This window comes from Salminus brasiliensis, chromosome 16 (genome assembly GCF_030463535.1).
Source record: "Salminus brasiliensis chromosome 16, fSalBra1.hap2, whole genome shotgun sequence".
NCBI classification, from domain to species: domain Eukaryota; kingdom Metazoa; phylum Chordata; class Actinopteri; order Characiformes; family Bryconidae; genus Salminus; species Salminus brasiliensis.
This window is the reverse complement of record NC_132893.1, coordinates 24,953,854-24,977,274: the sequence shown is the minus strand read 5'-3', so window position 1 is coordinate 24,977,274 and position 23,421 is coordinate 24,953,854. Positions and strand designations below refer to the sequence as shown.

Genomic DNA, 23,421 nt, shown 5'->3' with positions numbered 1-23,421 from the left:
GCACAAGTGTTGGGTCTTATGAAGTCAATTTTATAAACAGCAGAATTATAGAGCATTAGCACAGAAATAGTCCAGAAGAGAACACAGAACCTTACTGAGGGTCATTTATTATTTGGCATTTTGTGGTCTGATTGATTCGGACATTGTGAAAAGGAAATGGTCTAAACAACCTCAGGATTTACTGGACACAATATTGCACAGATATAATATAGCAGCACCTAGCAGGTAAAAACAAACTCCTCAGGAGAACAACTGCCCACGGGTGTGTGATCTCACAGAAAGACAAGAGCCTTGCCATTCTACAGCAGACACAAAAGTAGCCATTCTACAGCAGACACAAATATGTATGTATTTCTATGGAGTTAACCTTTACCATACTATCTTAAGGGACTACTGCTTATTAGTTTTGATTAAAGACCCAGTTTTCACCTGGTTATACCCGGTCACTGGTTATACCTGGTGACTAGTATCTGTTGTATTGTAAGTTGTATATGTAAGATTTTAGCCACATGCATTTACACTTGATGGATGAGCCTGAAATGCGTCTCCAGTTAGTCAGACTCAAAATTGTAAGGAATATGTTTTTCTCATTTCATGGCAATTATTGCTACGGTTGTACGGGAAGGGGTTTCAGTTGTCAAATGTATCTTGCATTTTCCATTAAAAAATATATCATACAATGGTAACAATTACAGTATCAATGGATAATTACTTCCCCTACACTTCTGGATGAAGGAATGATGTGCAAGGTGCTCACCCCTGTAGGCTTGTTGCTCAGAGATCCGTAGAAGCTGTGTGTCTTGCCAGTGGCTTTCTGGGGCATGGTGTGGCTGGGAGGCTTTATTCCAGACGCCATCAACCCAGGAGACAGGAGACGGGCTTTCTGCAGCTCCTGACGGTACTTGTCATAGAGCAGGTTGGAGGCACTCAACACTGGAGCTCCAGCTGACTCCGCTGTTGCTGCTGGTTTGGAGTTCAGAGCTGGATTGCAGGCTAAGAGTCTGGTGGGTAGTGAGGACACTTCATAGGGCCCTTCGGGGCCCTGGGGCTTCACTTGTGGGCTTTTTCTTATGTAGGTGATGATTTTGGGGCGAACACTTTTGGGCTTTGGGGGGCACTTGGGTGGAGATGTCTCACTAGAGCCCTGCTGGGGTACAGTGTTTTGGACATTCATGTTGATGTTAGTTTTGACTGGAGGTCTTAGGCCAGAGCTGTACCCTTGAGAAGCACCATAGCCTAGTTGAGGACCTCGGGCGGGCACTCGGGTCCTCACAGGCGACATCGGAGTACGTCTCTGAGGAGATCCTGTGGTCTTGGGAGAAGGGGGAGTAGAGGGTCTAGGTGGGCTGCTGTAGGCTCTGCGGTTAAAGTGGCTCTTCCTGTCCAGAGGACTGGCAGCATGCTCCGCAGACCCTTGCCTCCTGAGAATCGAGCCAGATTTAATGCAGGTCTGGCTGGTGGCTTGTATCTCTGAGCCTGAGCTAAGAGGCTTCACATTGCTGTTGATCTCCGCTGGCTCCTTGGGGTCATTCTGATGGCTGCTTACTTTTGCACCTGTCTCGTCTGAGTAGCGGGATAGCCGCTGATCTCGTACTGCCTCTGTATGTCCTAATTGTCCTGAGGTTAGCCTTTGCTCCGTCTCGGGAGAAAGCGGGCGTACAAGCTGCCTGCGAGAAGGTGGCACTCTTTCAAGGTTTCTCTGGAATTTTGAAGATAGACTGTTCTCTGGCCTGCTTTGTTCCTTGTCTGCACTTCGGCCTTGCTTGTCTGCCAGATAGCCGCCATTCTCTGTACTTGACCCACAAGGTTCCTGAGGCAGTGTTGTGGAATTGTGGTTCTGGTCTATATCCCTGGGCTGTTCCCTGCTTCGTTTTGGGATAAGGATGAGGGATTGCTGTGTGGCTTGCTGCTGGATCCTGCACTTGTCTGAGGTAGGCTTGCTAGGCAAGGAAGAGGGAGGCTGCTTGCGTCCTGCGCTGTCAAGGGCACTGGCCAAGCTTCCACTGAGGCTGCTGACTGCTGAGAGGGTAGAGACGAAGACGTTGTTCTCTGAGCCGCTGCGTGCCTCTCTCAGGCTCCTTCTTTGCCCGGACCGAGAGACAGAGGTCCTGAGGTCCAGTGGCTGAGCAGTCTGATCTACTTCCGTGTCTCTACTGTGATTGGCATTTTGGTCTGTCCTTAAGGAGTCGTCTATCCCAGAGGATGCAAGAGCAGACTGTCTCGGACAGAAGTGCTTCTTTTCTCTTTCTTTGCGTGAATCAAAGTCTCCCTGTGGTCCATCTTTCAAAAATGCTTCCAGCTCCTGACACTCTAATAATTCAAACTCCTCCAGCTCTGGGTCCTCACTGCGAGCGTGGGTGCCCCAAATGATAATCCTTTCCTGGGCACTGCTGTGGGACAGCAAAGGGGGGACTGGGCTGTCACCTTCTGTGCGTCTTTCCTCCACAGAGATTTGGTTGGCATTGGCATCTCCATCAGCTGAAAGTAAATGCTGCTTGTTGTTGTTCTTTATTTCTTCGTGCAGGCCATCTTGCGGGCCCCCAACTTCCTCTTGCACACTCATGTTGTACAAATGTTCTCTCTCAACAGCTCCCCTGCACTGCCGGATCCATTAAAGGGTTTCTCCCCTCTGGGCCTGCAGGGTTTCTGTTCTGCCGTGGAGGGAAAACCTAAAATCTACTCTCACATCTTTTCTTTCTTGGGAATGAGCCTTGAGTTCTTTTCTCCTCTGAGCTGAATAGTTTGCTTGATGACATCATGCTAGCGGAAAACAGCCATAATCAGGAGCTCATCCAGGTGCCTCACTGTGCCTGAAAAGAAGAGAATAAAATTAGAAACCAAAAGACAACACTAAGATATTCCCCGCAATGTTTGTGGGAAACTATTCACATGGCACAGCAATAGCAGAAGAAGCTTACTGAGCTTTATCCTTGCGGGGTTACTTAATCTTCATCAAGAAGATAAGAATCTGCGTTTCAGCAGTAGACATTTCAAAAGAAGAGACAAATCGTTGCTTGGTGTCTTGGACAGTTTGCTTGTTTACTCATGCAGTCAAAATCTTCTCTAAACCAGTCTTAATGTCTTTCAGAAGAATTAGGTAGAATACATAAGCCACTCTCTGGTGATTGGCTAGCAAACAACCAAGCAGTATGGTGGTTTTGTGAAATGCTTTGTGCAGATCCTACATAGAATCACATCAAGCTGCAAAAATATGGTTTAGGATGGGACATGGATTAAGGCTTTCCTAGTGTTAAATGTTTGTCTAGAATCTTCATCTGCAATGTTTTCTTTCTGAAGAATAACAGCGGGAACAGCCAGTACTAAAACAAATGGTGGCATTTAGCTTGCACTTCAATTTCCCAGGCTGCCTCACTGGTTTCATGGGATTGGCTCTAGTAATGGATTTTGATTTTCACACTAATTTGCTTTAGGCCTTCTAGTTAGGTTGGCTCTGGGAACACACACCTGCTCATTAATTGTTCTTTCCAAAATCAAAGCTATTAAAAAAAAGAGTTTATCCTGTTTGTGTTGGCATATCTATCTCTACTGTCCAAGGAAGGCTTTCTACTAGATATTTTGAGCATTGCTGTGAGGATTTGACTGCATTCAGCGAAAAGAGCATTAGTGAGGCCAGGATGTTGGATGACCTCCTCCCCAACTCTCCAACTCATACCAGAAGGATTGGATGGAGCACCATCTATCATTGTTCTACTGCTCCATAGCTCAATGCTGGGGGGCTTTATATCCCTCTAGATCATGCCTGGCATTAGCCATGGTGCCAATAAATTCATGTTTGTCCTATTCTATTGGTAGCACTTTTTACAGGGACTAGATCATACATTTATTCAGGCCTCTCTAAAACTATACAACTGTATTGGACAATATTACAGAGAGGTCAAATGGGTCTACTGCGAATGAACAGTGGATGATTAAGAGACTGAAGGTTTTTATTAAGGCCTTGTATATTCAATTGATCCAGGTTTACTGCACTCTGTGAAATGAAGGTGAGGGCAAGGAGCTATGAATTTAAATAGCCTCCAATTCAGAGCTTTTGGCTCACTCCCTTAATAACAGATGGCAGTATCTTCTGATTCAGTAATTAAATTTTCAGATGTCCATGACAGTTATGTGTATATATATATATATATATATATATATATATATATATATATATATATATATATATATATATATATTATGAGAATTGGGAAAGCAATTATGTTAAATGAAGATTGATGAACCACATAGTACCAACTGAGGGGGAAAAGTACAGAGAATTTGTAGATAGAACACTTCCTTATGTGCTGAGACATCCCTATGGGCTGAGTGCGGGACAGAAAGGAACAGCAAAAGAAAGACAAATAACAGCAAGAAAGGCTTTGTGATAGAGCAGACTGCTCACAGGGGGAAAACTGCAGACAGCAGCAGGGTGGTGGTTGGGTGAGGACGTTACAGAAAACATAAAAAATACCAGCATTAATCAACATGGGTTTCACCATGATAAAACTTAGACTGACACCAGCTGTCAGGCTCTAATCATAATATGGGCTAGAGCTTGCAGATCGTAGAACGTATTTCATGTGGAGAAGACAGAAACACAAAGCAAGGACAGTAACATTATCCCTGCAGGGGGCTTGTACCATGTGCTGGTCACACTGTTAGTGTGGGTGGGCTGCAGCTTAGGTGGGTTATAACCGAACACAGCATGGAACAGATTTGTAAGCTGCGCAGAGAAAGCGAACCATGTCCTGAGAGAAACCTGAACGATTTCCACTTCCACACAGCTCTGCTATTTATGTCAATGGGTTAATTAATTAAGAAGCTGCAGTAGCGTAGCAGAAAGCTGGATCCACACATCTATACCCACTGACACATCCATCTAATAACCAGGAGGACAGTTATTGGCTTAGCACAGTTCTGGAAATCAGAGAAAGCGAACCTATAGAGACGGTAAAGACTGACAGAATAATCCATAATAAAGCTATTTAAGTAGGAAACGATCCTGGAGACAGGTATAATGCTATTGCAGCACATAACAGCCAAAAAATTCCACTGCTACAATACTGCAGGATGAGAGGCGGTCATATGCAGTCACACTGACAAGTGTGAACGCATACAGACACATGTGGGCGTACAGTGATATTGACAAACACAAAATATTCATTATTTAATACCAATATTTGCTACATTTGTATAAATGATCAACTTAGCTTAATTAAGTAAGAATCTTAAATAGTCCATATTGGCTCCTATCATGCATCTGGCAATTTCATTTAAACTTCAATAATTTCTTTTGAACTTTTGGGCAATCTCTGTTGTGGCCAACTACAAGATCCCTGCCAACATGGGGCTCACATGGGTGGAACGTAGGCTAGGTGGGTTCCAGGTGGGCATGGGCCCCATTATTACACACTCTAATCTTACATTGTTCCCATGTGCACATGTACAAACCCACTCCCATGCCCGCCTGGAACACCTAGCCCACGTTTCAGCCAAAAATGTTGGCTGGGTTAAGTTCTTTAGAGCTCTGAAAGGATCTTTGCACGTAGACATCTTTATTACAAACCTGGTTCTTTATGGAGCCAAAACGTTCATCTTTGGCATCGCTCATCTGCATCTCTCTACTGAACAGCTTTTCATTTTTACCTGACTGACACTTTAAGCATTTTTGCTGATTAAATAATCCTTTGCCACTGCTGAAAATGTGCATTTTGTTTCTACCAATGGGTAGAAAGGAAAAGGTCACTTTGCAGTTTCAAAGCCCTAGCTCACTGATGAGACATGTGGAAGTTCTTGCATTAAGTACAATTAAAGGTTACATAATGTGTTTATTTAGTATTTTAAACTGATGTCTGGGTAGTATGATGCTTTGGTTGGCGTGAAATGTCCAATGACTAGCTAATGATCATGGCTTATTACTATGTTGCAACTTACTGAAAGGCTTTGGCTAGCGGCTGGGTGTATGTACAGTTTGGGGGCATAACTACAGTAGCGTCTAGACTGTTATGTAACAGTTTGAGGTTCTGGAATTGGCCTGTTTTACAGCCATGTTTTGGGAATGCAGGATTTTATTTTCATGAAGAGACTGAGATTCATGGTTTGGCACTTCCATGTACCAAACTCTATTCATCTATGCCAGTACATACATGTATCCATTCTAGGATCCCTTAAGGCTAGATAAAGTGTTTTGTGCTTGGCCTATTTAAAAATTACCTCCTTTTTATTAAAGGAATACACAACTGAATCTAGCTTAATTCCCCCAGATGACAATTTCCCTGCACCCTGCATACTTTAACCTCACATGCTACACGTACATATTCCTAGCTTACTATTTGTCCTATCATTTTTAGTCCATGAAAAAAACAGGAGGTAAAAAGTACTGTTCATTCACTATGTGGTCTGGATTTTAAACTCAAGGGGCATGGGCTTTAATTTCTAGACCGTCCAGACCTCTAGTGCAAAGTTCCCTTCTAAAGGATACTATAGAGGGAGCAGGGAGATGTTGGATATTTAGCCTAAGCCGAGCTAATTAACTGAAAGTCAGTTAGAGAAAAAGCTGTCCTAGGATTTCCTCCCATGATTCAGAACAATATTCTGCAAGCCTTAGTGGACTCTTTGCCTGTCAGTTATCCATGGGTGTTTTACAGACGACCAGACAATTATTCTACACACATTGTAGGAAGCCATGAGTCACAGAATACCAAAGAGTGCCAAAGGGGTATCCGCTGGTTTGTCAGGAATGCTAAAGGCCCATCCATATGCCTTACAGGTGGGTGGGTGGAGTGTTTGCTGGAGCTTGTTTCATTTGATCAGCAGCACGTCTCTGTCTTGCTATTCACAGGCCTGCCGCTCTCTACTGCCACTGGCTCGAGTGTTATTTATCCTGTTAATTGCCTGGTGGGAAATGTGTGACTCGTACTAATGTATGTGCGTGGGGTGTTAGGCTGTATAGACTCACATTGTGCAAATAAATCACCTAAATGGACGAACAAAGAACAAGATGAACAATGCACTGTAAACACAATCACTAACACAATGCAAATCTGTATTGTATTTGAATACAATATGCAGGATTCATCCATTCTGAAACTATGCTTTTGAGATTCTACTCATTGTGGGAATCAATTTCCCGCACATACAGGAGGTGGGAAAGTTATGCTGTTTGATCAACAGCAAAAACACTGAAGAGGAAAAGTTGGGGAGAAATTTCAGTAACAATTAGCCAATCTCACGCAGAAGAACATGTCCCAAAGGGGCTGTCCTAAATTTGCTGCGGGTTCGTGCTCACCACCCTCTGTGTTTAAATAAAACACATCAGCACAGCTTGCAATTACATCACTCCTCTTCACTCTTCCCACCCTCCCCACTTACAATCAATCACACCATCTTTTTCTTCATCTTTTTGTCACACCTTGTTCTCACCTCAGAGAACAGGAAGCTGAACAGATGGAGAGAGCAGAGAGATTGAGCAGACAGCAGGGGTCAAAAAATCCACTGATGAAGCTTGTTATTATAGTATTACAACGGACTGCATGGAAGCAGTGAGCATTTTTGGCCAAAATAAAACTCATTGGGCTAGTTTGAAGTGAAAAACACTAACTTCATCTACAGCGCTATACATCAAGGGATGGATGCGGCAGCAAGGGAACGGTCAGTTCTTGAAGGCGATGTAGAAGTAGGAAATGGGCAAGCATAAATGTCTGAGCCATCCTGACAAGGACAGAATTGTGATGGTTCAGTGACTGGGTCAGAAAATCTCACACCAGGTCTCGTAGGTTGTTCCTCATATGCAAGTCAGTACATACCAAAATGGTCCAAGAAATGTCAAGTTAAAGTCATGAGCACCTGACTGGTTCATTGATTCTCTTCATGGAGGCCCTAACCAATAATTTACAGGATTTAAAGGATCTGCTGCTAATGTATTGGTGCCAGATACCACTGCCTATGTGGCAGGTGGTGCTAATATATATATAATGAACTTGCTGTGTAATTAGTGTGTATTCAGTGTATTTTTAGCCTGTGTTTACACTTGGCAGGTTTGGTGTGATAAAAACAAACCACCTGCTGTGGTTGATCTGTTTGTTAGAACAAGTGAAAACAATCCCATTCGAACCCATTCGAACCCAACCAAATGGGTTGATACCCCAGAGGAGATTGGTTTTAAACACTGTGGTGGTTCCACAACAGGTTAGATTTAAGTATGAGTGCAATACGAACCAAAGCCATGCACACAGACCACACACAGAATGAACTGAGAACCACATGTTATAGCAGTGTAAACACATCTGTCTCTCCCAGACTCATTCAACAACCAAAACATTATACAGTATTATACAGTATATTATACGTTAATACTTGCCACTCAATGAGCGAATTTGCATATTCGGTCCCACACAGCGATCGGACTTCATTCTGACTAACCGGAGACGCATTTGACTATCGAGTGTGAATGCATGTGACTAAAATCTTATCAGGATACTATGACTCATGAAGTGACCAAAAACAAAACAAAACAAAAGCTCTTAGAAAATAAAGATTGTAAAGGGGTTCTTTTGAGTGCTGCTATAGAAGAACCACTCCTGGTTCCTTAAAGAACCTCCTAATTTTTGAGTGAGTGAGAAGAACATTTTTAAAGAACAGCCACATAATTTAAATTCTATTAAAAGTATGTCGTAGGACTATGCATCAAAGCCATTAACCATTTAAGAACTTTTATTTTCAAAAGTATACGCAGACAAGGCACAGATGAAGACCCGAAAGAAGAGTGAGCAGATAAGGGGAAACAGAGCATAAAAGAAAAGGGAGCAAAACATCAGCCTACTTCTGTTCTGTCACTTGAAAGAGCTGTCAGTCAAAAACAGCGTCTTTTTAAAGAGAGTGATAGATGCTGGAACAGAGGACCTTTACAACCTGTGAAATTCACAAGGGGTGAAAGAATCTGTTTCTACTGTAAGATGAGTTTTTTAGGGGCTTTTAAGAAATTCAGCTGTGAGGAAGAAGGTGATTTAAAAAATCACAAAGCGATTACTTTGTCAAAAGAACACAGACTAAAGTATTAACATGTAAAAGATGAACTGGGTCACTCTTGTTTTCTGGGTTTGATGCTTTAATGCTTTAAATTGTCTCCTAAATAGCATCTCCCCTTTATTTATTCAGATTGTCAGGTACGTGATGTAGCACCTTTTGCTACTGAACAGAATACCAAGTGCTGTCCAAATTGAGTATATTGTTGAGTATCTGTTAACATTTTGAGAGCCCACAGTGGATTAATGATACCCAGCTAGACATTTTCAATCAGTAGACATTTCTGTGATCGTTCTAAATGTTATGACTTTTGGTTCTTTTGGTCGGTCTGTCAATATTTCTGGACATTCACAGACAGTTTGTATTCAGCTTATTCATATCTTGCAATTTAATCGTTTTATTATCAGTGTAAATACATAAATAATGTTTGGAATTTATTTTATTAATTTATATTCATTATCAGTGTGATTATGAATCACTTTTATGATGTTTTTTTTGCATTGTATTCTATTTTATTTCTTGTATTTTTAGGTTTGGGAAAGTTATTTGAGACATTTCTACATTGTAAGTTTTTTGTCTAACAGGGAATACTGTGTACGAAATGTTCTTATAACGCTGCGATGCGAACTCACTTGAACCGCTAACACACTGGCAAGATACACTAAATCACAGCGACGGCTCAACTTTTATTGTCAACTTTTAACTCTTTATTGTAGATTCAACAATATTTTATTCTATTTATTTTCTTTCTGCCTTTTAATCATAGCTTTAAAATCATCGTGCCCACATCATGGACGTCTTTTGTTTTTAGATGTTTGGGGTTGTTTTATTGTTGTTTGCATTTTAATATTTAATGCAGCTCTTTTGTGTGCAAGACAAATTCCCTTCTGTGCAATTCAAGGTTTTAGTTCAATTCAATTTAAGCAACATTTATTATCCCATAAAACATATATTTTATATTTTGCAATCTTATGATCACAAGACATAGCATGGTCCCACTGGGCTTTCATATAAAATACTTTATACAAGACATAATAAATAATAAAGATGGACTGAGTAGCCTCCATATTTTGCTTAACTAAAACTCTGCAATGTATTGCATTCTCACATTAGATAAATACCATCTGATAAATCACAGCTTTTGTTTGAGTTATTGTGCTTGTGTTGAATAATGCTGAATGCTCTCAAAAAACTAAAATGGAAACATTTTCTACCACTTGTTTAGTTTGCTGTATTGAATCAAGACACCAGCATAATATATACAAAATCAAATTATGAATATTCTGAATGGTTTTGTCCCTAATTTCTATATTCACTAATTGGGCATGTTACTCTATACACTTTCCTTACAGCAGCATTTTGCTGGCATACAGTTACTAACTATAATAAAGGAAAAGGGACTATCACTGGACTATCACTGACTACATTCTCAGCACAGCAGTGACACTGGAGATAGTGATAATGCGTCATTACTAAACTGTACAACTGGAACTTATATTTTTCCATACTTTGTCTTGTAATCAAATCCTCCATCAGCGGATCATTTCCTGAGCACATCACTGTTAAGGTGCTGAGGTGATGCTGTTGTATTAACACACCAATGGTCCATCAGCCAAAAAAATATCAGTGGTGGTTCACTTGTGGTCCCCTTTGATAGAGTGGGTAGAGGGTGGCTGATAAATTGTGCAGCAACAGATGGGAATAGCACATTTCAAGATCACTATGAAATAGACTATAACATAGTCTTGCTTTTATGTGGTCGTTCATTCTTCACTTTCTCATGTGTCAAGTGAATACGTTCAGGGGATAATCGGTATGACAGCAGGGCAGCCGAGTGCAGGCCAGGGAGCAAGCCAGTGACGTGGCTGATGGGAGGAGGAGATGGAGGCTGCTGGCTAGGTTCAGAGGCTTGTTTGTGGAGCGGCAGGCACTCTTTGGCCCCCACTGGAGCTAATTAACCTTGGCCTAAAGATAGCAACAGAGACCTCTCAGAGCAGAGGTGAGGAGTGCTGTCTGAACTTGCTTCCAATGCAGCCCTTCACACTTTTCTCCTGGCACATTTCATTAAGAGCTCTCTCTCTCTCGTTCTCATGCTTTCTCTCCATCCCATTTATATTAAATCAATTATGTTACGCTTGGCCATTTTCCCAGCTTTTAACACATCACCTTCAAGAACTGACTGTTCACTTGCTGCCTAATACGTACATTCCAATCCTTTGACAGATGCCACTGTTGACAAAGAAAATTAATGTTATTGTTACTGACTTGATTTCATATCAGGGTTTTTAATGTCATGGCTGCTCGGTGCATAAATTAATATTCTGTAATATTATTTGACAATTTAGGATGAGAAAATAAAAAAAGGATACTCCACTGTTGGAATGTCCATACCTAAGCCTCTACTTATCCATGATAAAATAAAGCAGTTGCTATTGGGCCTTTCATTGCTGGAGGTTTAATTTCCCAGTGGATTCGTGAAATTGAAGTACATTACAGGAAAAGCAGCGTTAGGTGTGCGTCACGTCAGCAGCAGGCCACAGCAGCAGCTACGGCCTGCGGGGATACAGAGTGAGAAACAGCTCCCAGCTGCCTGAGTCAGGAGCAATCTGCACCTTCTGACAAACTGCACTCATCCAGCGCCAGTGAGTCTGACCAACTGCCCCCGTTTCACTGAACCCCACTTAATAACAACAGGAAATGAAAAGCGGGCGCTTCTTAAATTACCCAATCAATGCAATGAACTCAAGGAGACGGCACTAATTAAATGAAAGCATGAGAGCTCTTGGCATTATTGATGAGGCTCAGCACTCGTCTCCATATTTCTTCTGTCACTTAGCCACGGCACGAGCCGTCTGGACGAGAACAGGAAAGGGAAGCTAGGCTATGCCACTGCACAAGCCTAATTCAGCGAAACTAAAGGTAATTGAAGGAGCTGCTCATCCTGTCACAAGCTGGGGATGTGTATGTCGTTCATTACTAAGGGGAGAATCTTGGGCCGCAGCCACAAATGAGCAAAAGAGTGTGTAATGAACAGACACGGCTCAGGAGGAAGTGTGAGAGCAGTGTCTGAAACATATCCATAAAGGTATGTTTACCAATTCAGATTTTATTGAGCTAAAAATTCTGATTACAGATATTGGACAATGTTTTTTTTAGATTTTTAGATATAGGCCAAATAAGAGTAGTTTATATGGATTTATATGCATTACATAAATAGTGATTTATTTAATGATATAATGGTCAATTGTCAGCTGTGAATCGAGAAATACCAGTTAAAGTTTTTTTCAGCAACTTGTGCTACAGTGGTGGTCTTCTGGGGGATCAGTCCAGACAGCTAGCTTTCGTTCCCCAGACAAATCAATGAATCTTGGCTCATGACCGTGTTGCAGGTTCACTGGTTGTTCTTCCTTGGACTGCCTTTGGTAGGTACAGTCCACTGCATAAAGGGAACACCCCAAAAGACCTGCTGTTTTGAAGATGCTCTGACTCACTTGTCTAGAACATCACAATCTGACCCATGTATTTTTAAATGGTATATAGTAGTTTTATATGGTCATAAATCAATCAGAATCCAGTAGCTTCACTTAAGCAGGGCTTCACTGAATGATATGATGGTCAGCTGTTAGTTGTTAATCGTGAAATATCAAATTTGTAATGTAATATCCATGTCTAGGAGTCAAAGAGAGCAGGCCCACCCTTTTCGTCAGCCCATTTCATTCCATTTTGCACACTTTCTTCATTATTCCTTATAATAAAATCTAAGACTTATCTACTGGTGTACATCATTGGTTGGGTTCTTGCTGCCAATGTGCTTTCTGTCTGTTTAATGTTTACAATACTTTTTTAATGATCAATTTTAGTATCAAAAAACAACAGAACAAACTTCCAGATTGAAAGAAGCTAAAGTTCTGTACAAAAGCTTTAGGCGCCTGTGAAAAAAATAAAAAAATAAAAGCTCCTGTACGTGTTTATTTGCTCAGTAAAGCACTATTAGCTGGGCTCTGAGTGGCTCAGTATTCTAACACACTACCACTATGGTCAGTGGGTCAAAAGTTCAAAACCTAAGCTATGTTGCCATGGTACTTTGTCATCAGAAACCAGGGTCAGAGAGAACAATTAAGACGATGTTGGCTGGCACAGTCGTTTGTTAGTTGGTTCAGTGGTACTGGGGACCCAGTGCTTTCCGCTGAGTGTGTCGGCTGCCTGGTAATGCCACATTGGCAGCAGTTTGAAGTTGTTGAAGTTGTGGAGGTGGGCTTTACATGTATCTAAGGAGAAATGTAAATATCACCTGATGCCATGAGATTGTGATATTATTTTTTTAAAATCCTGATAGAGAATTTTTATCAGTAATGCCTAGCCCTACATCGCCTACATCAGATGACTGTTTAGATGAGGGGGGCAGTAGTGGCAAGGCCGCTGCATGTATAAATTAAAAAATGGAGGCCAAATTCCATTTGTGTTCAACACAAATGATGAATACATTTGTCTTGTCTTGTTCACAGCTGAAACCAGGAGGCTAGATTTCTTATATTTCTTAACTAAAAAAAAAAAAAAAACAACACAAAAAAACACTAAGGAGGCTTTGGAGACCATGTCTATGTAAAGCTCTTATTCTCAATGTTAAACCAATTACAAATGAAAGATTCAGTGTTGGGGAAGCAGCTATGAGGTTCTTCCCAACCAAACACAAATCTCTGCCTCTGTATGCCTTTGTCAGGTTGTTTTTCTGCCCTCCGCGGAGACCGTATCTGACAGTGCCGGAGAATTAGACGTTGTAACGAGTGCGTTTCTGTGCCTGACAAGAGGAGTGGAGTCCTTGCGCAGATTACAGAGTTGCTTTGGTTCGGAAGCTGCAGTAAACCCTCACTAACAGCAACTTCAGCCTCCACTCCACTGAACAAGAACCATCAGGCTGCCTCAGCGCTGTCTGCAGCAGATCACATGAACTACACCTCTGAGCCTGCTTTCTCCAGAACGGTGTTCTTTCGGCTATGAAGATCAGAGTTTAACCTAGAAAGGAACGACAATAATGGTTCTGGGAAGCATATTCAGCTGATCTCACAATGTTCCATAAACAATAAAGTCTTCGGAGGAAGATCATCTGTATTTGACTTCAATGACAAGCTCAAATACCACTGATATGTGTGTGTTTTAGCGGTCTGCCAAATGATTCCAAGAGGCTGAAGCACCTCTATGCTAGTTGGCAGCTTTGAGGCAGCAGATTGTTCCCCGAAGGACTTGAAGCTTCACTGCTACAACAGGGCCAGGCCTTACTGGAGATAATGCAGCAGGATTCTGTACCGGCATTTACACGAATCAAATGCATGCACATGTTCTGCAGCATGAATACAGTATTTTAATGCAATGTTTCGATTAAGTGTATTTGCTTAAGCAACATATTTATGTAGACACAATGTAGACATATACACAGCCATATCAGAATATTACGATCACTCCTGATTGGAATACACTCAGCCAGGGACAGTAGTGTTGTGGAAACATTGCCACAATGTTGTCCAAATGTTGCACTGTTTATGTTTTCTCAACAGTGTTGTCATAACCACATCATTGGGTAACACTGCCTCTTCAAGATTCAAGAGTTTTATTGTCATATGCACAATAAACAGGCTTTAACACATAAATACCATAAAAATCTTTAACTTAACTTTGCTAACTCTCCACTAACACACAAGCTAGTAATATACGTAAAACTATACAACATATGTTATGACTGTAGACTTATTTAGACTAGAGATAATATTACAACTAAAGAGCACAACATAGGTTAAAGACTATATATGTATAAGTTAAACTAAACAATCAAAACTGGAGATACATAAGTAAAAACACTATAGAACCAATTGAACACACCATGTATTCTAGAGCATAGTGCATTTTAACGTTGTCACAACATAACCGTGTTTGCAGGGTTGTTGTATGTATAAATAAGCGAGCACACCCAGTCAGTCGTAGCAGAGTGCAAAATGATCATCATGGGCAAAAGACACAATTTGACTGATGTCCAAAAGGGCATGATAATAAATGTCCTGTTGCTGTTTGGGACTCACTCTCAGTTATGTCTTTCTAATCTACTTCTTTTACAGGCCCTACGCCATGCTCCAGTCTATTCACTCTCCTAGAGGAGGATGAGTTCCCCTTTTGAGTCTTGGTTCCTCTCAAGGTTTTTTACTCTCAGTCGCTTAGGTTTTTTCTTGCCACGGTTGCCTTTGGCTTGCTCAAGAGACTCGTACCCAGATCTCTGTAAAGCTGCTCAACATTTATTGTGAAAAAGGTAATCTAAATAAATTTGAACTGGATTGAATACTAGGGTATCAGGTTTAGGGGTGGTAGCATCTCTGAACCTGCTAACTTTGTGGGATGTTCTTGAGCCACTGAAGTGAAGGTGTTCCAAGAATGGACTTCTCGCGCATTAAGTGCCTCCCAACGGTATAACAGTGGTGCCAACAGGCCATTAAGGAACGATGAGGAACAACGAGAGAGGAATGACGACTCCAGCAAGCGGAACACATCAATCAACGTGCCACTGTAGACCAGTTAACCTCTATAATGAACACCCTCCATCACCTACAGACAACGATGTCTTGCTAGTGTCATCCGAGCCAAGGATGGTTATTTTCATTATAAGGTAGATGGTCATAATAATCTGATATGACTCAGTAACTTTTCCCTTTGACACAATCCTGTATGTTGATATTAAGCTAAAAGCTAATGCTAACCTTAATGACCTAACAACATTTACGTAAACAACTTCAAGTTGTTCTAATAATCTACAATTAAGTCAAGACAGTGGGGTCTATCACCATGCCATTTATTCACCCATCATGTCTTTCCCGACACCTGAGCACTGTAAACAGGGTGTAAATTCCATGTGTGAAATAATTGGCGCCCTTGTAAGAGAAGAGAGTAAATATTTGCATTTTGCGTGCTGACAAAAGGGAGCGCTATGGTTGCCCCATGCTTTCGTGTTGACTGCCAGGCACGCCATCTGGCTAATAGCGGCATATTCTCATGCAACGAGCAGATGCAAAAGGGGTGAGTGAAGGAGAGAGTGAATGGGTGAGTTAATGAAAGAAGTGAGTGAGAGCGGAAGAGTGAGTGATTATCTTATCTCGTTGGTGCAGACCAGACCAACAGCATGGTTATAGGGTAGCAAATAAGAAAAAGCTAAGAGCAGCAATAAACTCCGGTCATATGGTACAACACACACTTACACACTATGTGACATGCACTGCCTCTCATGGGGGCACTACAAGAAGAGCACAGATGTGCCAGTACAGTCACTGTGTCTCTGTATGTGTGTATCCCAAGGGTGTGGACTTCTAAAAGGAAAGGAAGCTATTCATGTGAATGATGGCTATAGAACTGCATAGAGGGAAAACAAAACAATGGCTTGTCATTCCAAGGACACAATACAGAACAATGCATTGACATTAATCATATTACCATACCAAAAGTATTGTTGCCGAAATGATGGCAAAGTCAGGCCTTATGAGGTACCCACATAGGGCCATCTTTTATTTTACCACCATACCAACGGGTGCTGCTATTCGGCAGACGTGGGGTAATATCAGACAAGGGAATTAGTTGGGGATATTAAATACAGTTTTTATGAATATGATTCCTGGGATAAGGCAGTTCTAGTTCTGTTGTCATGACGACGGGGAGTCCAGGAAGGTGCTGGAGAATTCAGAGCAGAGCTTTCCTTAAAGTTAAAGGTTAGACAGTGGCCCTGTCATTGTGGAGTCTAGCAGAGAATGTAGCCTTCATTTGAGAGTCACTCTACGCTATGCCGTGAAGGTGCTGATAAAGCACGGGGGCGAAGTCTTATCTATGAATAAAGAGTGACCGAATGAAGGCAGTGTTCGTGTTTTATTTAATGGCCGTTTGACCTCTGCAGTCTTAGTGATAGCCTGACTCGGAGACAATGAGCAGACATGGATCAATAGAGGAAGGTAATTGATGCTACTTCGGGCAGGTCTGTACATTGGCAAGCACACACTAGGGCTTCATAACTAATCAATGCTTATGAATTGCAATGGTGATATTAGTCTAGTCTTGTGATACTGATATCAGAGACACCTGCAATAGGAAAATTAATCCTCTAACCAGTCATGGTGTGCTCTGAGCATTTTGACCAATCACAGGGTCTAGATTGATAGAATGTCAGTCAATATTGTGAAAAAACAGGATTAAGACATAAAAAAAATCTGATAATTGGTTTGCTATAAATATTTTGAATGTTGTCATTGTCAACATGTTAATGTAACATGTTGACAATACCAGTTCTCACATTGTTAACATGTTAATGTAACATGCTTTCATAACATTTTTTTGATTTAATCATAATGTAATATATTTAAACAATAAAAACTGTAGTGTTTTTTTTAAAGAAAAAAAGAAGACAAAATAGTTCAACATGTGTAGCTTTCTTATTTATTAAAATGGTATAAATTATCCAAAGGGAGAGTTTTTACATATACGTCCATGATTAAATAGACACAAATAAACATTTTATATATAAACATTTGTTCATTCAAAACTAACTTCTGTTTTTATTCCTTATAGGGTAATTTGATTTATAGGGTAATTTGATTTGATCTGATGATGATAATAATAATAATAATAATAATAATAATAATAATAATATATGTCATTGTTTTTCAAGGGATGAACTGCTAATGTTATACTAAATATAATGTAATGCTTAACCTTTTGTTAAAACTGAAAGAGAACCTCAAAGTATATCTGTGTAGACGATATATCGCCCAGCCCTAATTCTCATTATGGTATTCTCCCCATATGGTGCACACACAGGCTTTAACATATTTGCTTGCCAAGCTCCTCTTGCTAGAACCACAGTATTCACACTTCCACACCTGACAGTGCAGGGTTATTTACCACAGAACAATGCGTACAGCTGGAAGAGTGATGGAGGCCACAGAAAACCACTTCATCTCCACTGAGGGAATCTGGTCAAGGACGGCTAATTTTAGATCTGTATGGTAAAGGGATGCACTTTGTCAGCGTTAGAAATGCACATTTCAGGACAACAGTAGTCTGTGAAATTCATGGCCGATGCTACGGTTTACCTTTCATCTACTAAACGGATTCAAGTCCCTTTGAACATGACTTTTTTCTGCCTGTGCTTTTTACAACCACATGAACTAATTCTCCTCAAAGGTATGGAGCGCCTCTTTGAAAATGCAAGGTTTTGTTGAGAAAATCTAAGTGAATCCTCGCAACTACACCCCTTTTTATGCACAATTTATTAGGCTAAACTAACATAAAGGTGCATAAGTTTGCAGTTCCTGACTGTAGCTCATCTATCACTGTAAAATTTGTCAGCCACCCACTCTATCCATCCATCTATGCAAAGTGACCACCATAGGGCCACTGATTAGACCTTATTTGGGTGGTGGACCATTCTCAGCACGGCTGTATGCGATGTGCTGGTACAAGTGCATCAGGCTCAGCAGTGTTGCTGGAGCTCCTGAAAACCAGCAAGGTAAAGTGGCCAGTACGTGTACTTCCTGAACCTGGTTCTGAACCTATACTACATGTCCATGTGTTTGTGGACAGGCCTTGTAATGAATACATTCAACTACTTACCCATTACTGACACAGATGTGCAAATGCACACACACAGCTAGTCCCTGCAGTGACATACTGACTTTCTGGAGAAAAATAAAATGAACTCATTGGCACTGAGCTGTGGAGCAGTGGAACTGTGTTCTCTTGAATGACGATGGTGCTCCATCCAGTACTTCTGGGATGAGTGGGGAATGAGGTGAGGTGGTGAGCATCCAACATCCTGACCTAACTAACGATCTTGTCGCTGAATACAAAATCAAACAGAAAGCCTTCCCTGGACAGTAGATACAGCTTCTCCAACAAAAGCAGGATAAACTATTTTTTAATTCCCTTGGTTGCAGAGAAAACAAAGAATGAGATGGTATCCCAATAATTTTGTCCATATAGTATATATTAAACAGGCAGAATGTAGTCACTAATCTCCTTCGAGACCTTAGATCTAATCTAAGCTTCATATCTTGCCGTCCTTCATTCATACTGCAATTATGTAAAGCTCAGTATGTGACAATTACTGGCCTCTGACATCTTCACTGTATATCAAAGAGAGAAGGAGAGAGACAGAAAGAGGTGAAGGAAAGGAGAACCACTTATCAGTGAGTCTGAGATTCTGTCAATCACATTAGCCTGACAGAAAGAGGATAAGCTTATTTTTAAATCGAGTATTGAATCAGGAGAGGACACTGAGATCTATTTAGCAGAAGGTTATCCTCTTAGATGATATTCCTTCTCCCCACAAAGCATTTGCCCACAAAGCATGTCCACAGGCATCAACTTAGATCCAAATCCTGTAGCTTTACTACACTACACCACACACACACACACACACACACACACACACACACACACACACATACACACTGAATGTATTGAGCAAGTTCCAGCACTGATCTATCACTGCACCCACACCAGCTATAGATTACCCCACACTTTAATCTCAATCAATACTAAGAGCAATCAACAATTTATCCTCCTAAATACCCCACTTACAAATGTACATCCTCCATTACAATCCAATTACCAAACTTCAGACTAGGGATGTCTCAGTCCGATCCATTGACTCTGGAGCCGATCCAATGCATTTTTTATATACTTTGTATATTTGTATATTTGTATATTTATTCACCTTGGATTGGATTGGGGGGCAAAAAACTTGATCAGGGCATCCCTACATCAGCTCTTGAACTTAATGTTGTGCAAAAAGCATTCTTATTCTGAGAAGTCTGATAAACATGGGCCAATGTGTGAACATTTCTTGACTAATGAACCAATTGAAATGGTCCAAAATTACAATCATGTTACATTAATACATATTCTCCTATACATTTTGGACATATCGATTTTATTACAACAACAACAATATTCTTGTGTTATTTTCAGCTACGCATCATGGAGCATCAGGTCACCACTCAATAACCAACTGGAGAGCTGGCCAAATGAAAAGAAAATCAATAGCACTTGACTTCAACACTGACCACCATAACCCCCCCCCCCCCCCCCGTACACACACACACACACACACACACACACACACACACACACACTTACACTGTCACCTTCTCTCTCAGACACAATGCAAAAGAGTAGACAGACACATATAAACACATACAAGCACAGACACACAGGCACACAGACAAAAAAACCCTCCATGGTTACTTCCTAAATAATATATGTCAGGACTCAGTTTTGAAAGCTGAGAAGAATGAATGAATGTGTAACAATGTTTGTATATATTTGTAAGAATTTCTTTACATTCATGAAAGTTTGCGTAGTTCATAAGGCAAGCAAAATGTACACCTATATGGGCCAGAATATTTAACTGCTTGTTCTCCATTCTGGGCTGTTCTGGGAACAACTAGTGCGTCAATGACTATTAGTAAGCAAAAACAGCAGGTGTATAGACAGTATTGAGACACGCCTCTTAATCATTGAACATCTTGCTTTGCAGTCTGCCTTCACACACAATAGTGAAAGAATGGGTGGTTCTAAAGAGCTCACTGAATTCCAGCGATGTTCTGTAATAGGATGATACCACTGCAACAAATCAGTTCCATGAACTTCGTCCCTCCTAAATATTCCACCATCAACTGTGAGTGGTATAATTTAAAAGTGGAAGCTGCAAACTGTGGGGGTGGTGGTGGTGGGGGGGTTTAAATCCGTAATAAAGCCTATAGATTTAGAATGGGATGTCATAAAAGCTCATGCAGGTGTAATGTATAGGTGTCTCAATACTTTTGGCTTCTCCTATGAGCTAAGGCCAGATATCCAAAGGACTTCAAGGTAACTAAGTAATTATTCTGACATGTCAGACTGTGTTTGGATGTATGTGGAGTACACCTGACAACACCAGCATGTGATGGTAGCAAGGATGAACAAGGAGGGATGGGATGAGAAAGACAGTAGAGAATTAGTGTCTGAACTGTATTAGATATATTTTTAAAAGAACAGACCAAACAATTAGTAGAAAGAGTCATTGTGCAATTACTTGAACACAAGAAACAGTGCACAAAATTAGCATATCATCGCTGTCCAATGAAAACCATGCACGTAATTAAAGTAAATTAGAGCATTTCTATTGGTCTATTCATCCAGAACTCTTCATACAGTGCTCTGAGCAGCTACAGCATTCAAAACCATGAAGAAAACTAAAAACAGACAAAATGGAGATACATGTTTTTCATTGGACAGCATGATATATTGAAACGAGAATCCCCTTGTTCCAACAGTCATAAGCAAATTTTATTGACTAAGGTTCCACGAACGAGTCTCCAGTGAAAAATCAGAGCATGAATGGAAGTATTTGTGCGAGGGTGTGAAACTCTTTTGCTCCTATGATTTCACAAACTGCCTTCCTGATTGAGCGCCTCATGCTAAAGCTGAACGAATCCATAGCTCTGCACGGACACTAGCTGGTACACACCGCTTCAGTGCAATGACACGCTCTAGTGCACAGAGACCAAAACACACACACACACACACACATACACACAGACAAATCTCACCTTTCAAAGACCACATGCCACTGCAATTTCAATCCGTCAATCCATTCCTTACTTCCTCCCCTCTGTCTGATTTAACCTTATTTTACATTCCAAGTCTGTTTTTTTTTATTTTTACAAACCAGTCTGACCTGGTTTAACTGCCAAAAAGCTCTGGAGTACCTTTACCCCTTCACCAACATGAACCAGACCAGGATTGATATGTAGTATAGACAGGAAAGGAATTGACCATTCCAGTCGCCACTGTGATCTTAGTATTACCACAGCATTGTTAGAAATACACAACAAAAGGTACAGGACTAATATACAATGAAGGAAACTTCACTACAGGCATTTTAACAATAAGTTTATTGAATCTGGCATGTAGTGCTGGTAGGTATTGATTAAAGCAGCATTATGTGAGAATTTGCAATTCTTGCTCTTGGTCTACAGTCAGGAAGTGCAATTCACGCATTGAGCCAACGCTTTTCACATCAATTTTACAATATACAGATATAGAGCAGAGGTGTTTAGAAGTGTAAGAATTGTGTGGACTGACACAAATATTTTTTAAATAAATAAAAATAATTTTACACAAATATGGTTATGCAGCAATACACAGTTCTCTCAAGCGTTGTCACTCATATGTACTGTAGTTTTTGGAGGACTGAGCTCAGAGTAGCAACGATAGCGGCACTATTCTCCCTATTACATGTCAGTAGAGCATCAACGTGATTTTGAAGGTATTATTTTGAGGCAAAGATTCTGCACAATGCTGCTTTAAAATCATTATCACTGTATATCACAGCATTAGGACATAAGTTTGTTGCAAAAATAAATGTCCTGAGTGCTGCTACTCAGTACTAAAACAATCTTATAACCCTGACAGAGCTTGTTTTGATTCAATTCTTATTTTAAAAATAAAAAAGTGCCATGTAACTCTGGTGCAACGGGCAGGACAATGCTTGCAAAAGGATGTCCTTTAGGGTGGCCCAAAGCATAAATGATACTTCCTGACTGTAGGGGGAGCCCTAGAAATACCAGTTCTCGCATAATACTGCTGCAATTATGTTACATAGGTAGACTGTAGCATTATGCCAAAGGGCTATATTGACATAGCATGGTGCTGGACTGGGTCTGGAGTTTGTAGCAGTGTAACAGTGTGATTATTACTGGGTTTAACACCAAAGTATATGATTTAAAGCACTGACACCGTGATAATGTGCAGCTCACAGCACTAAAGGTAAGGGTAAGTTGGGTCGGGGGGGACAAAGAAAGAGTCATGATCGCTGATCAAAATGCAGTCTCAACACCTGCAGTGCAGATTGGACGACTCATTGATCCGAGGAAAGCTCTGAATCCCTCTCTGCTTACACACATGCACACAGACACGCAAGCATATGCTGCACCCTCTGGGAGCTGGAAAAGCGGCTCTGTCTGACACTGAAGACAGAAGAGTTGAATGATAGAGCCGCTGAACAGAACATCCCCATTTACAACGACACTCGTGTATGAATTACATGTAATTCCTTTTTAATGGCCAATTTAATGGGTAAAATAATAGCTGGGCACTTAGGGTCAAATTTTGCTTTAAACTCACAGACCATAACATTTAACCAATGTGCAGTCATGTGGTATTAGAAACTGTTCCTCTGATTTTATTTTTCTTAACTATTCTCTCTATGAGCGAGGGCCGTTTCCGTTATGAAGCACCAGACTGGCTAGGCAGAGGTTATTGATGTGGACGTGATTTGCAGCAGAAGGTTAGTAGTTAGGAAAGGGTGGAAGATGAATAAGACATAAATGC

At 40.8% G+C, this 23,421-nt stretch overlaps 1 protein-coding gene across 2 annotated transcripts in view; it reads right to left on the bottom strand.

The window, feature by feature from the left end:
• The window catches only part of mtus2a (microtubule associated tumor suppressor candidate 2a), a 91,185-nt gene that overhangs the window by 55,233 nt on the left and 12,531 nt on the right, over positions 1 to 23,421 (bottom strand). For both annotated transcript variants that reach the window (XM_072658133.1, XM_072658134.1), the window contains exon 2: positions 758 to 2,810. In XM_072658133.1, coding sequence (XP_072514234.1) covers positions 758 to 2,563 — 1,806 coding nt within the window. In that variant the 5' untranslated portion in view covers positions 2,564 to 2,810. The remainder of the gene's footprint in view (positions 1 to 757; positions 2,811 to 23,421) is intronic.